The sequence below is a fragment of the Hemitrygon akajei genome, chromosome 19 (genome assembly GCF_048418815.1).
Source record: "Hemitrygon akajei chromosome 19, sHemAka1.3, whole genome shotgun sequence".
Classification (NCBI taxonomy): domain Eukaryota; kingdom Metazoa; phylum Chordata; class Chondrichthyes; order Myliobatiformes; family Dasyatidae; genus Hemitrygon; species Hemitrygon akajei.
In genome coordinates, this window is record NC_133142.1 from 23304641 (window position 1) to 23320490 (window position 15850).

Below are 15850 nucleotides of genomic sequence, written 5' to 3' on the forward strand. Positions count from 1 at the left end.
ACACTTTAAAATGTTTTATTTTCCATAGCTGTTAATATGATGACAGGTTTAGGATCTTGGTCTCTCCTTCTTGCCTTTGTACAGGGCCAACAAAGATACATTGGCTACTTTAACCACCTTGAAGCGGACACCAGGAATATCACCAACGGCATGCCCCTTTCGACCAAAACCAGCAACCAGAACTTCATCGTTTTCCTAAAGGAGAGAATTCCAACATTTAAATAGTTCAAAACATTCACTAATTAGAAAATGTGCAAGGAAAGGGAGAGGCTATTACAACAGTTTTCACATTTATACCATGTTACTTTTATCACCTAAAGTACAAGAGTCGTCAAAAGAAAATTCGGCTAATGAAGACTGTAGATGGTATTTAAACATAAGAGGTTCTGGGAAAGGAGATAGGACTGGATGTCCAGACCCTATACACTCCTATCTCCACTCCCCCCCCCCCCACCCAGCATTAAGACCTTAAAGCTCTCCACTTCTTTCTCACAAGACCCAATTAGTTCCACCACCACCCTCCTATCAGCAGAACGGTCTCCACTTTCAACAATCTTTCCTTTGGCTCCTCCCACTTTGTCCAGACCCAAAGGGCACCCACAAAGGCCCCAGCTGTGGCCTTTTCATTGTCTACATAGAACAATCCATGTTCCAAGTCTTCCCTGTTAATGCTCCCCAACTTTTCCTGTGCGGCACTGACAACTACATTGGTGTTGCTTCATGCACCCATGGTGAGCTAATCAATTTCATCAACTTTTCCCCAATTTCCACCTTGTTAAATTTATTTGATGTGCATGCTATGGGAAAGGCAAGATTTAATGCTCATCCTAATTGCCCTTAAGAAGATGGTGATGAAGCTTCCCTGAACCATTGCAGGCCATCTAGTTGTTACTCCCTCAAGGCTGTTGGAAAGTACTTCAACAAGCAAAGATAAATGAAGATTAAACTTCTTCTAAGTTAAAGCGATTCACAGATTGGATGTGAATCCAAGTGCTCTTCTTGTCCTCCTTGTGGGGAAAAGACGTTATTCAAAGGGAATAAGGAATGGGAAGATGGTCCAAGGCAGCCACAACTTTACAATCTGAACAGAAAACATGAGACAGGTGGCACAGTAGAGTAGTGGTGAGCACAACTGCATTACAGTGCCAGCAATCACAGGTTTCTGCCGGTCTGTAAGGAGTTTGCACATTCTCCCATGACCAAATGGATATCCTTTGAGTGCTCCTCCCATATTCCAATGATGTACAGAATGTTGTGGGCATGTTATGTTGGCACGAGAAGTGTGGCGACATTTGCAGACTGCCCCCAGCACATCACATACAATGATGCAAACAAATTTCACTGTTTTCATGTACGTGACAAAGCTCATCTTTTAAAAACTTGCTCCGAAGAGCACATAGCCATTTATTGCAAACTTTATCCAAGTACAACAGCTCCAAGTAGCATCACGTCTGAACCTATTATTTTAGACTTCAGCATTAAATGGAAATCCGTTACACCCCATGCAGTTCAAGCTTGTAGATCATGAAGGGCTGTGGCTCAGAAGGCTATTTGTCAATTGGGTACACACTTCTACCAAGAAACCCCTCCTCACCCTTTCTCTGGACTTGCAATTTTTTCTTCCCCCTGCATTTATACATGATTCTGTAATTCTCTTCATTTCTCTACTTGATACCTTTGTCCTCTAATCCTCAACCCCTCCAAAGACAAACAACTCACAAAATGCTGGAGGAACTCAGCAGGCCAAGTAGCATCTATGGAAAAAAGTAGTCGATGTTTCGGGCCGAAACCCTTCGGCTGGACCTCCAAAGGCAAGTTTCCTAGCAGCAATTCTGTTCAAACCCCTAACCATTTCATACTTCTACCATTTCCCTCAGCCTTCTGTTAAAAAAAAGCAATCCTAGCTTGTCAACCCAGAAACCATTCTCATTTTTCCCCCTGAATCCTCTAAGGGTATCATAACTTGCCCACACAAAGACTCTAGCTGAATAAGGCCTTGAAAGGCTGAGCACAACTTTATCTTTCCTCCATAGGTAAAGCTCAGAATCTGAATGGCCATTAATCTTTCTCAATGAGTACTGTAGTACTCAATTACTGGTTAATTTTTCTTAATTACTTACATTAGATTTTGTTGTAAACATACCAGTTAAAACACTGCAGGAAACTAATCATATCAACAAACTAGATGAGGAACAGAGGTAACAACTCCATGTTGGAGAGGAAAATTACGAGGAAAACTGATCAGCACATCACTGTCATTGACACAATGCACATGGAGATGTGTTGCATGTCCAACACTCCACGAGATTACATACAATAGTTTAACAGTAAAGTAGAAAATAAAGAAAACGGTTGATGCAGAGATTACATAAAATATTGAAAATTCCAATTTAAAATCAAGCCCAATTATTCCTTGTAATTAATTGACCAAGCTCACTGGCCAGTGAGGGATATTACAGAGATTGAAGTGAATCATCACAGTTCAAGGACACAATTTGAATTTGTGGAAGTATTCCATTCAATTAGATATTTATGCTATTGGCTATTTTGCAAGCGGGCTACCAATAAGGCAAAAAAATTAAATGTATAATGTATAAAGCTAAGAAAGTTTTGTGCTGAGGACAAAGTGGCTCAACTAGTGGAGCTACTGCCTCAAAGCAGAAGACCCAGGTTCAGACCTCAAGTGCTGTTCACATGGAGCCACCCTGTTCTCCCTGGTGGGTTTCCTCCAGTATCTATATAGGTCAACTGGCTGCCAAAAATTGTCCTGAGTTTGTAAATGAGTGGTAGAATTTGGTTGAGAGTTTGAAGAGAACATGGGAGGGGAAAAGGATTAAGTTTGCAGATTAAAGAATTACTGGCTGATGGTCAGTAAGGATTTAATAGGCTGAATGTCTGTACCTATGCTGTATCTGTATCTGTATCTGACTGTGATACGTCAGTTCTAAAAGGCGTCATGATGTAAGTGCCAGCACTTCAACATGCAGGTTACAGTATTGGTAATTAACCCAATCAACCTATAATCTTATTAGCTTGAAGCTGAAAGCTACAATGGAATATTATTATGCCAGTCAACTTGTTGATTTAAAAGGAAATAACTATACAGGATACAAATTGCAAACTCCCTGCCCTTAGTTCAGTAGGTGTCACTGTAAATGCAATTAATTCACTTATAACTACTAATACCAATGCTATGGGTAATGAACCAAGCATAAAGCAACTTTAAAGCCCATTACATCTGAGTGCCATATTATGGCATTTCACAAACTACAGCCCATTTCCACAAAAGCAATTATATACTTTGACAATATGTTCTGCAAAGCCATCTGCAGATTTTAATGAAAAATCTGCTCATAAGTGGTGTTTTCTTTTTAAAGGCCTCTTGAAGCAAATATCTTTTTTCATGTCCTATGCTCTAAATTCAACACCAACTCTCATGGTACTATCTCTTATTAAAGTGTTCAACATGGTCATCACCTTTCTGAAGACTAACATTTAAATAGCCGTAAATAGAGCTCCAGGATTTTGACCCAGTGACAATAAAGAGCCAATTGATGGTGAAATTTCAAACTATTTTAAGGTATCATCTATTAATCTTGCAGGTTTTGCAGTTCTTTGTTGCAATGCTTATTGAAAAATACAAATTAGAATGAAAGCCACAGGATAAAAATTATGGGATACAGAAAACTGGAAAAGGCAAAATATAACTTAATTCATTATTTTAAAATTAAAAAATTAAGACTTTGCTGAATCTTTCTCACTTTTTGTGGGGGGGAGACTGATGTGCTTGTTATGTTTTTGTTCATTTTCTGTGTTGGAGGAGGGAACTTGGGTGTTGATGTGCCTGATTCTTTTTTTTTGCGCAGGAGGGGGGATTTTGGCACGATGTGCCTGTTCTGTTTTTTTTTTGGTGGCTTGGGGGTTGATTATTGTGCTGCCTCTTTCTTTTCCCAGTAAAGAAGAATTTCAGAGTTGCGTACTTAGATAATAAATGAACCTTTGAAGTTTCACAGAAACGGCTTCATTTTCCACTTATAAAAAATTAAGTCAGTTCAGAATTAGTACAATACACATGTATACTTACCTCTATGAAATTCAAGCAACCATCATTTGGAACAAAAGCTGTAATTTTCTTGCCATTCTTAATAAGTTGTACTCGGACACACTTTCTGATAGCAGAATTGGGCTGCTTGGCCTCAACGCCACTGTAAGAGAGCAAAATGAGTTATTTTCTGTACTTCCCCACTAAGCTCACTTATTTCTTTGTCCCCTCCAAGAACGGCAAAGTATCTTGGTACATTTTACGTAAAACCAGAACACAAACTGTTTGTGAAATGGTGCCCCTTACAAACAACTGAGTAAACTATTAGACCTAGCTGAGTTGTACCGAAGTATTTCATACTTTGTTACAAGTCCCAGTCAAAAGAGTACTCCAAGCACTTAAGAGATTAATCATCTTCCTAACAATTCATTTTAAGATACTAAGATATGTAGTACACAGCTGCCCCAAAAGGATGCTACCTTTAGCTATAATAGTTCTTCCATTTAAAGACACTTACACTTTTTCCAAGACTATTCCTTTGGCATGGGATGCACCTCCAAATGGGTTGGCCTTTAAAGCTGTGCCCAGGTGGGCTTTCTTGTATTGCTTGTCATGCCATTTCTGATCACGACGAAGGTTACGCAACTTTCTAGCTGTACGCAGACCACGGCACTTACCTAAAATCAAATGTATACAATCACATGTGAACCACAATAAATGACAGGACTCAAAGGAAAAAAACAATTAGGAAAGATTGAAATTCAACTCACCTATTCATTTCTATACTGCCGTATAACCAAAATTTTAATGTTATATTTTTAAATTTAACATTTTTGGTAACCAGATCTTATTTTGCAATTTTTTTTATTACACAATGTCCAATATTTGAAATTGTGCATTTGCTTAAAATAAGAATCATGGCCCAAGTACTGTGTATCGCAAGTACAAGGCTAGCATTCATAAAACTATATCTGCCGGTGAACTACAGAATTATAACATGAAAGGAACCCCAATTTCACTTGATTCTTCTAACTTCCAGTAACCACTTACCTCTACTCCCTTGTTTTCCCTCATCACCCACTCCCTTTCCTCTCCACCACTATCCTATTTTGCCCATCATTCACTCACCCCTCCAATTCCTCTCACCTGCTTCCCTTTATTCCATCATCTACTGTACTCCAACAGATTCCATCTTCTTCAGCCCTTTGTCACTCCCAGCTTCTCGCATTATTCCCATTCGCAATCTCCTGCCCATCTCTCTACCCACCAACCTGGATTCACCTTGTTACCCACCTGCAAATGCTCTACTCTTTTATACTGGCTTCTCCCCCTTCTTTCTACTCCATTTCTCAACCCAAATGTCAACCGCCCATTGCTCTTAATCAATGCTGCCCACCTTGCCAAGTTTCTCCAGCACTTTGTTTATGCAGATTTGCAGTCTTGTGCCCCCATCAATTTAGTAGCATCTTTATGCAAACCAATTCAGTTCATCAGTCTCCTACTCTCAGAGCTCCACTATTTCTTTCAGATTCTAACCAAGTTCTCTTTCTGATGCCAGAGTTGAATCTGCCTCTAGTACTACTGACAGTGGATTCCACAAACCATTCACCGCACTTTTCCCCCCATTTATTCTGCTTTTTTGTCAGTTAATTGCATTTTACGTTGAGTCCACTCCACCAATATGAACTATGATTTTTTAAGAGCAACTGCAGCACCGCAGTCAACCAACCAACCTGAAGCTCCTCATCCTGGGAATCAATTTCTTCTCTTCTCACTACTCCTTTCAAGTCTACACAGTATGCACCCAAAACTTTAAATACTTAAGTTGCGACTCAACTAGTATGTTACAAAACATATCATGAATTCCTTGCTGTTATTCCCCATTCCTGTTTGTAAAACCAAGAATATTTTCATGTTTCAACCATTTCAACTTTTTCTACTTTAAATGAACTATACATAGACCTACATATCCCTTGTACGATTTTTAGATTGGCTTCTCATTTTCCCTGCCGTATCCAGCTAATTACTTACATTTGAAACAAACTGTCATACAAAATGGTGGAAGGGCCTGTATGCATTATTTCTGCTCAAAGTTTACTAAGGATAAGTGGAATTCAATAGAAAAGCTCAGTGCTGAAACTAATCCATTCAAACGAGAGCCGAACGCCAGTAGCCCTTATATGGCGAAGGTGTACAGTGAGAGGAAATATCACCAAACTTTTCTACTATGGATTTTAAACCCCAACAATTCCTTGGATGACACCAGAGATTATCCTTCATAACGTTTCTACGTCTGAAATTGGAAGCTGTACTTCATGGGACGGCTTTTCCCAACATTTCACGCCCAGGCCGGGCCTCGGGCCCTGGGCTGGGATCTCGCAGCCTGACTGCGGGCGCCTCGTGTAAAACGGCTGGATGCAGCTTTGGAGACAGGAAAACGCCACTGCCTTGGGCTCGTTGCGTTTCGCGACCGACTATTATCGGCGATAAGGAGCCGACGTGGCGGAGGCCGGTCCGGCGAGCGGACTGTCGACACTCGGCCCACTACCACACTCACCCATGCTGCAGACTCCGCCGCTCGTCGACGAGAAAGGGCAGGCCGGCGCCGCGACGCCTCTCTTACCAGCAGCAAGGACCCCGCCGGCAGCCCGCTTCCGCCTGCCGCAAAACACAAACAAAACTACCCTTTACTCAATGCGGGCCAAAAAGCGGACTGAAAATCCGTTCATCGTTCGAATAAAAATATTACAATCTGCAGAATAATGGTCTTACTGACTTTAAAAGTTGTAGAACTCTAGTCCCGCCTTTAACGAACATAATTGGTTGATTGGGTAGATACCCGTCGCTGATTGGGAAGCATCGCCGTCAATCAGAGGGAATACGCTTCTTCGCTGGCAGAGCGCTTTGAATTCCCATTCAGAACTCCGGGCAGCGCAGCTAGCGGCGGAGCTATTTATAAATGGAAGCCTATCGCATCCAGTGCTTAATATTTTCGCTTCTCATAAAGTTTTCAATGACGAATGAAGAAACAGTGCCCGTTATAATGTGGTCAACAGCAGAGTAAGTGTATACTTTCAAGATGCAAGCTATGTAACTCGTACAAGTGATTTCCAAATATTTTACCAACATGTCTACATGTATTTCTGATGTGTTGAGAGTAATCATTGCGGTTTACAAAGAAAACAAAATCTGTGTCATATTTTATTTTAAATGGACAGGGAGTAATAAAGTGAACATTTTATTCCACTTACTGTTTGCTGTTCAAGTGACCATATGCTGACCGGATTAACCTTTAAGGGTTTCATAAAAAGCGAGATTAATACTGTAAACGCAAAGAAACTGTTTAGGTTGTCAATTATTGTAATAAAGACTTTGAAAATGAGTTTAGATTTAATAGGAAGTTCGAATCACTTATTTTATTATTATCTATTTTTGGAATGTTCGTTTAATTCCGTGTTTTAATCCCCTAACTTGTTTTTCTGTCTCGTCGGTTCCAGGAATAGCAGTTAAATAAAACAGAAAATCCTTTAAATGCACCGGTGACATGATCCAGATGAGAAATGTTAATCCCTTGTGGGAACCGCTGGGTACAGCCGGTGATTTCTAATATTTGTTCTTTTTAGTTCCTGATTTTAACTCGACCTTGAATGGAAAAAGTATATAGAGTATCTGCCTGCTTCTATTTTGAACGGAACTATGTAGAGCTGTATGTATTTTCTAATTACGAGTTTAATCTGGAGACCGAGCCGGGCTGTGCAGATGGGACTTGGCCGATCAGGCAGGTCACTGTGGACATGTGAGTTCTTTAATCTTGTATTAGGCATTTGTGGTTGTGAGGCTGTGGCCCGACGCTGTTAGACAGAGTTGCATCTTCCACTTTCCCATTTGTCAGCGTGGCTAGCTCCTATGCTCAATACAGGAGGTACAAAACGCATATTTGGTAACCAGGTAAACATCTTATATAGATTTTTTTTAAAAATTATTATACACCCATATCTACAGTTTAGTGGTAAGTTATCTTTCTATAAGTGTCCTCCCACCAGAATCTACAATATACGCCCGTTCTGACACTTTTAGTTTTATCATAATTGCTGGATAAAGTGTTTTGGCTCCTGTCGGAATATGCAAATTGTTCATAGATGGGTTTAATTCGTGGATAAATAAACACGGTAAATATTCGAACCAAAAATAATCAGGGAGTAAGACAAAGCTGTTTCATTTATGCTTGCCCTACTGTCATTTATTTCAAACACTAATCTCAATCAACCATTTCCCACGTAATCCCGATAACATCCAGGAAAACAGGGTTTGTGGTTTTAACTAAATAAAATACATTCCTGCAGCAGTACCGGAATATATCGTTGTTGAAAAAGAAGTTAAGCCCTAATATAAATAACCTGTGTATAAAAGACTTGGATAAAAATGGGCAGGTCAGTAAATTTGCAGATGATAAGAAGATTGTTGGTGTTGTGGATGGTGTAGAAGGCTGGCCACGAATACAGAGGGATATAGATCAGTTGTAGGTATTGGATGGAGAAATGGCAGATGGAGCCTAACCCAACCAAATGTGAAGAATTGCACCCCTTGGTAGATCAAATGTAAAGAGACAGTACAGTGTGAATGAGCATGTGGATCTTGGGGTAAGGTTCCTAACTCTCGGAGAGTGGCTACAAAGGTTGATAGGGTGGTTGAGAAGGCATGCGGCATGTTAATGTATAGAGTTCAAAAGTCAGGAAGTTATGATGCAGCTTTATAAACCTCTAGTATTGCAAACAGTCTGGTTGCCTGCGGGAAGTCGAGGCTTTTGAGAGGGTGCAGAAGAGGTTTACCAGGATGCTGTCCGGATTAGGGGGCATGTGCTATAACGCGATATCGCTGGCGCGATGGAAGCGGAGGCAATTTCTGTTAGACGTTTATAAGATTGAGAGGCATAGACAGTATCTCCCCGCAGATTGAAATGTTTAATACCAGAGGCCATGCGTTTAAGGTGTGAGGGGGTAACTTCAAAGGAGACGTGAGGGACAATTTTGTTTTAAACCGAGAGTGGCTTGGAACGCACTGCCTGGGGGTGGTGATAGAGGCAGAAACAGTAAGGACGTGTAGATAGGTACAGGAATGTGAAGGAAATGTTAGGATACGGACTTTCTGTAGGCAGAAGGGATTAGTTTCGTTGTCCATTAAAATACTAATTTAGTTGGTTAGACACAATATTTTGGACTGAAGAGCCCGTTACCGTTATGTTCATAGCCCTTGTTGATTAATAATTCGTTCCACATCCTATTGTCAGCTCCCTTCTCGCAATTTTTCTTACTTATTTTCTAATCAGAATGGGAGTGAGAACCTTTGATAATGAAGTTACTGAATTGATAACACTGTAAGTTGGAATTCGAGACATTGTGGCCAAGGGTTAACACTCTGGTTTTGACGAGCATTATGTACAATTAAAAATCAAAAAATTTCTATGTGACTGTTCAAACTGGAAAAGAGACAAAATAGTTCGCTGTGATGGAATATCGGGAACACTGGCACTGAAACAATGTTCGAAAACAAAACAAAAAACACACTTCTTTAGGCAAAATATTTAGCTTATATTGGCAAATATTCCTTAACTGAATTTACCTTTCAGATCTAATTTGACCGTGCCAAGTACACAAATCGTTATCGTGATAAATTGACTGGTAAGCATCCAGCCACTAGATGTCGCACTGATGCCCTGATTTAAATGCTATCATCTATTTGATTACTTTCAGTTAACTGGCAATTCTTCCCACTGACCGAGACACCCGACTTCCGAATGCAGGACTGTAAGAGCCCAACTGTTGTGTTTCCGGATTTGATAAGAATGTGTGGTTTCCTTCAATTTTCCATAGAGCCTTGTGGAAAACTGTGGACAATGCACAGAGAGAGCACAATAAAGAGGTATCTGAACTATCCTGGTATCTCAATCCCGTATTCAGCAGAAGTCAGAAGAAAGTGATACTGTTCTGGCAGGAGACGGTAAATGATACAAAATTGTTAAAACTGTTTTAAAGCTATTTTAAATGAAGGAAATAAGTGTCATGCTGCAATACTTTAAAGGCGCAAGAAGGTGCATGCCTGTGGTCAGAGCCAGACTCTTGAGAGGACTGCATGTTACAATATCCACCCACACTTTCCGATGCAGTTAGACCTATAGAAATCTTGGTAGTCAATAACAAACATTACGATAGACTTTGGGGTATGTCATTAAAATATAAACGCATGCGTTTAAAAACTGAAACAAGAAAGCAGGTCAGGCGGACTTGAAATATTCAACGTCTTCACCGGTTCCTGCTTTACCTTTTTAAATAGTACTGAAGTGTCTCTCTGAAATCCATCTTCAAATTTCCAAACCATAAATCAAGATACTTTTTTAAGAGGTAAAGCGCAGAATAGGCTCTTTGAACTGCTCCGCCAGCAGCCGACCCATTTAGCCCTAGCCTAATCAGGGGATAATTTACAATGACCAATTAATCTACCAACCGGTAGGTCTTTGTACTGTGGGAGAAAGCCCATGCATTCCACGGGGAAGACGTACAAGCTCCTAACAGAGGAGGCCGGGATTGAACTCAGAAGCCCCAGCTGTAATAGCGTCGCGCTAACCTCTAGACCACAGCAGCGCCCGTATTTACCTACATAATTCAGCAATTTGTTTGAGGTGATACACTCATCTTCCCAAGAGCAAATGTTCCCAGCCTTCAGAATCTTTCCCCTTACCTCAAGCAGCAAAGTCAGGTTGCTCTTTTATAATAGCGCTCAGATGTGTATATTGTGCTTCAGATGCGCTAAGACTTTATTTACATCTGTAATTATTTTATGTGATAGTATTCTGCTCCCCAAGATTTACTTTCAAATTCTTAATTCCGGTAAAAATCGTAAACAATACCAATGAATGCAGACACACATATTGAATTTATAACGGCTTCAATATAATTCAGTATGTTTTGAAAAACACAAAGATTATACATTTAGCCTCATTAGTACAAAATTAAACATTGAAGAACGCGCTATTTTAATCACAAAGAAAAAAATCTACAGATGCTGGAAATTCAGCATTTTGTGTGTGCTACAATATTTTAAGGTTGATTTTAATAACTTGACCAATATTATGATTTAATGAAATACGAAATGTAATATAAAATATTTCTACAAAATTCCAACAATTATAATTTTGATCTCGGAATGGGATGAATCGTTCCACTAGTTCCCACTTTATGCTTCCCTGTGGCAATGCAGGTACGTTTTGAAATTAGAAAACAAAACAAAGAACGCATCTTCTTTCCAGTGCTACGCACAAACACGGGCTGTAGTAGATGAACTAACAGTTAATTTCATGAAAGACTGGGCACAAAGGAATAAACCTATTTCTTACTTGAAAATACCTTTACAACAATCAACCTTTTTCAAATATGAAATCATACAATACTGTGCAAAGGTGTTGGGTGCTTAATACTTTTGCACAGTCCCGTACTTGTCAATGTAGTACAGAGCGGAGAGCGAGTTTGTAAACCCGGCAGGAGCAAAGGGTGTTGGGAATGGTGAGGGCGGAGCGCTGGCGGAGGGGTGTGAAGCAAAGAAGCAGTACCAGGGTAGGGACTGAAGTGGATGAAAATACACACCACCCTGACACCCCAGTTCATAAGGCTCAAAGACAAAGGAACAGAATTAGGCCATTCACCCCATCGAGTCCACTCCGCCATTTCATCGTGGCTGATCCCAGATCCCATTCAACCCCATACACCTGCCCTCTCACCATATCCCTTGATGCCCCGATCAATCAGATATCACTTGCTCTTTGGGGTTCTTTTACTTTAAGCTCTCTAATCAATTCTGGTCCATTGCACAACGCCCATAGTCGACGTCTTTTGATTTCAAATGATTGCTTTATTGCTCATTACAGAATGTCTCTCAGATGCTTCCTAATTCCTCTTTCTTCGTTTCCCTTTTTCCTAACCACGAGTTCCCCCCCCCCCCTTCTCACTCTCTGTCCACAATAGAGACCGAAATCAGAATCGGGTTTATCATCACTCGCATACGTCATGAAATTTGTTTTTTATATACTGCTAAGAATTTTGCACGAAACTTTGTATCTAACTTTCTAATTCGAAGATGCTTTTTGGTGTTGTCATTTGTGTGCTTATGTGTTTAAACATGTATGTCATTCTACATCTGGTACCCAAAATAATCAAGTTATATTGTAATAACTGATTTAATGTTTATTAATTAAATGATTCATTCAATGTGCACATTTTGCACCAACTTATGAACACCGAGTTAATTGTTTATGTTCAAAAAAATCAAACTATATGTTCCATTTCACATTTCAACCTTGTATTTTCAGCAGAACACCAATGATATTATGAATTCTGATACCAGTTTGACACACACATTTTCTAACATTCAGGTATGATGGATCCTATTCTATGATCATATTATAAAATTTTCTTGGTTTATTTATTAAAACAAAGCATGAAATGATCAAGATTTTTGTAGTTAATACATTTTCTTCACTGGATCTGAAAGATTAAATTGTGAATACTATTCAGAACTTAACGAATAACTCACAAATTAATTTGATTACTGCTTTTATTGGGAAATGTGGAATTCATTTCTTAGTACTGATTAAATGCACAATGAGTATAATACTGGGCATAATTCATAAGCTTTGAATTCACAAAGATCAGAAGTGGTGTGTTGTACACTGTCCAGTTATATTCACAACTCCTAGCATATATCACCACTTCTGGGCCGTACCTTCCAAATATCTGGACCTGACTTGCACTACCTTACTTTCCCTTTTCTATTTTTCTAATTATGATTTATAATTTAAATTTTTATTATATTTACTTCGATTTGTACTTCAGGGAGCGCGAAGCGCAGAAACAAATATCACTGTGATGATTGTACGCTCTAGTATCAATTGTTTGGTGACAATAAAGTATAATGACAATACTGAATGTCTTCCACTGTAGATAAGCAGAGAACAATTAAATAGGATGTAATACTTACTTCCCCAAACTTCTCATTGATTTTGTGTTAAATTTATTCTCGAGGTGTGCCCCTTGCTGGCATCTTTTGCTCATCTTTACTCCTTTTGAATGGTGGTGGTGAAAGTGCTAAACTTCTCCCAATAAAGGTCCTTCTACAATGGGAGTGTTGCAGGACCGAGACCTGATAATGAAGTAACAATAAGTCAATTACATTGTATTTCTGAATCAATATGGTGTCAGGTGAAAGGTGGTAGTGGTCCATCTACAGCCCCTTAGCCTTCTTTGCTGTAGGTCACAGGTCGGGAATATGCCATCAGAGCAGCCCAGATGAATAACTGTAGACATGTTTGTACATGTTATGCACAGCCCCAATGGCGCATTGCTGATGAAGGAATGAATAATTAGTGTGGTTTATGAGAAATCAATTATTGCACCAGTTGGTCCTGCAAACTGTTGAAGGTACTTGAGTGTTACTGAATTTTCATTCATTCAGGCACGTGGAAAGTATTCCACCACGCTCCTTCCTGTGTCTGTGATATTGCTGTTCCTTGTGGCGCATCGGGCGGCAACCTGGCCGTTTCTTTAGCATTTTGTCTGTTTTTATGAGGCCAAGTTGCTAGCTCGATGTGTTACCCAGCTCAGATGGAAAGCGTGCAAGGAGCTGGCCAGATTCGAACCCAGGACTCGTCTCAAAGTCTGGTGCTGATGCCATTACGCTACCGGCTGGCTTCCTGTATCTTATAAATAATGAAAATGGGGAGATAACTAATTGTCACAGTCTGCTCAGCCTCTGATTTGCTCTGGCTGGCTAAGTTACTGCTTATTGGAGACTCCCAGAATGTTGACGGTGACATCGCAGCAATGGTGCTACTGCAGGTGGTAATTGCCTAGATATTTTATGGCATGACTGTCACTTGTCTCTTACCAATCTGTACCAGGCGTGCCATATGCTAGGAGTTGTGAATGTAACTGGACAGTGTACTACACACCACTTCTGATCTTAAGGATGAAAGAATGGGCGAAAGGAAGGTCTGTAAAGATGGATGACCCTTGAACACTACACCAAAGTACTCCTGCAATTATGTCTGGACAAGATTACGGTCAAGTAGTTAAATACAGGCCCAGCACCCAGGTTACAAACACCTTACTCACAGACACCTGCACATATGAATGAGCTAAATTCAAACCATCAAATTCAGAGTTCCAACAAATATACATATATTCATCTCTATGAACGGCAGAACTACCTTTAACTCTCTCTCCACTTTTAATAAGTATTCTTTCTTAACAATCTTATGTGTTTTTGATGCCATTCATTAAAATACGGTTGAGGTATGGTTATATTGGGTGATTTCTACATATTTTCTGACTATTTTTGCTGAGAGTACCAGGGGAAGTTTTCACAGCTTGCCTTGTGTGCTCAATTTTGAGTGACAATTCCTAGTTTTCCCAAGTCATTACATGGTCTCTGTGGCATCTGTCATTTGAAAAGTATGAGGAAATTCTTCAGCCATTTAGATGAAAGTATCTGCATTGAAACTTGCACAGTGCAATATTTTTCGATAGGAATTATATCCAAATTATTATACATATCTTTTAACCAACTCATAAGATTAAGGATGATAGATAAATAATAAAGTGCAAAAAAACTTACAGTTTAAAAGATCTCCCAATGTTACTTTTCCAGAGTCCTGAATGAGGGTCTTGGCCCAAAACATCAACTGTTTATTCCCTTCCATAGATGCTGCCTGAATTGCTGAGATCCCCTGGCATTTTGTGTGTGTTGTTCAAGATTTCCAGCATCTGTAGAATCTCTTGTTTGGGTATGAGGATTGTTAGCCAGAGTCTAGGTTACAAGATCAATGGTAATATATTCAAGAAACATCTACAATTACATACAAAAGTAATTTAAAAAATGATTGTCAATAAAGAAGCAATATAACTTTATAAATTCAAGTTCTTTCTTTTGTTTGTAGAACGTTCTGGATTCTGCTCCATCTTCGATTGTCCTACCAACTGTAAGCCAGCGATGGACGTATCAGCTCCCTGAATATGTGCATGATAAGCTCGGAGGATACTCAGTATATGTAAATCAATTACCATTTTGGAACCCAGAAATGAACGGCACTAAACCGTTATTACTAATAGTGAAATTACCATTAATGCACAGGTAAAGTAAATTTCTAAAAGCACAATAGGCATGAGGTGGGTTAGAACTAAATGAAATGAGTTTACAGTACGGTATTTTGATTCTTCCTATGTTGCAACAATTTCCTTCCGGCTGGACAGCTGTAGCTTCAGCACTATTTCACATCCATTTATTGCAAGTGAACCAACTGCAATGATTTTGCATCCTGTCGTACACTGGTAGCTCTGGAGTTTGACAGGGGTTTATCTTTAACCCTCTTCTATTTCTCATAAGTGTGCAGCATTATCCAAAGACTTGACATGTACACAGCTGGTGCTGAGAGCCACCTCTCTGTAACCTCTAATTTACCGTGTTGTTGTCCAGAATCCATTCCTCGATTGTCAGAAGTTTCCTCAAGGCATCTGCTGTCCGTACTTGCGGCCGAGTGCCAGGATGACCAGACATGCAATGCTACCCCCCCCCCCCACCCCCCACGCCATCTCCCCAGTCCAGTGACAATAAGCTGATTAGTGACAGTGGCTGATGAGTTCGGGAGCTTGGCATCAGATACGTTGGCAATCTTTGTTCAATGTCTAGACGACCCCCCCCCCCCCCCACACACAATAAGGAGAGAAAATGTATTTTGAATCTTCTAAAACAGTAATTTGAAGC

At 39.8% G+C, this 15850-nt stretch overlaps 2 protein-coding genes across 4 annotated transcripts in view; one reads left to right on the forward strand and one right to left on the reverse strand.

The window, feature by feature from the left end:
* Nucleotides 1-10427, reverse strand: rps23 (ribosomal protein S23). 2 transcript variants are annotated; one of them, XM_073072253.1, is made up of 5 exons: nt 10361-10427; nt 6600-6700; nt 4560-4719; nt 4085-4205; nt 1-195 (listed from the first exon to the last, which is right to left on the reverse strand). In XM_073072253.1, exons 1-5 carry the CDS (start codon nt 10396-10398, stop codon nt 49-51), a joined length of 567 nt encoding a protein of 188 aa, XP_072928354.1. In that variant the 5' UTR covers nt 10399-10427; the 3' UTR covers nt 1-48. The 2 variants fall into 2 exon arrangements, with proteins under 2 accessions (XP_072928354.1, XP_072928355.1); XM_073072254.1 differs by lacking the exon at nt 10361-10427 and adding an exon at nt 6819-6848.
* The window catches only part of atp6ap1la (ATPase H+ transporting accessory protein 1 like a), a 22047-nt gene continuing 13187 nt past the window's right edge, over nt 6991-15850 (forward strand). Inside the window, exons 1-4 of one of the 2 annotated variants that reach the window (XM_073072251.1) lie at nt 6991-7102; nt 9913-10039; nt 12402-12464; nt 15027-15220. In XM_073072251.1, the coding sequence (XP_072928352.1) occupies nt 7002-7102; nt 9913-10039; nt 12402-12464; nt 15027-15220 (485 nt within the window). In that variant the 5' untranslated portion in view covers nt 6991-7001. The remainder of the gene's footprint in view (nt 7103-9912; nt 10040-12401; nt 12465-15026; nt 15221-15850) is intronic. The other variant, XM_073072252.1, reaches the window with a different exon arrangement.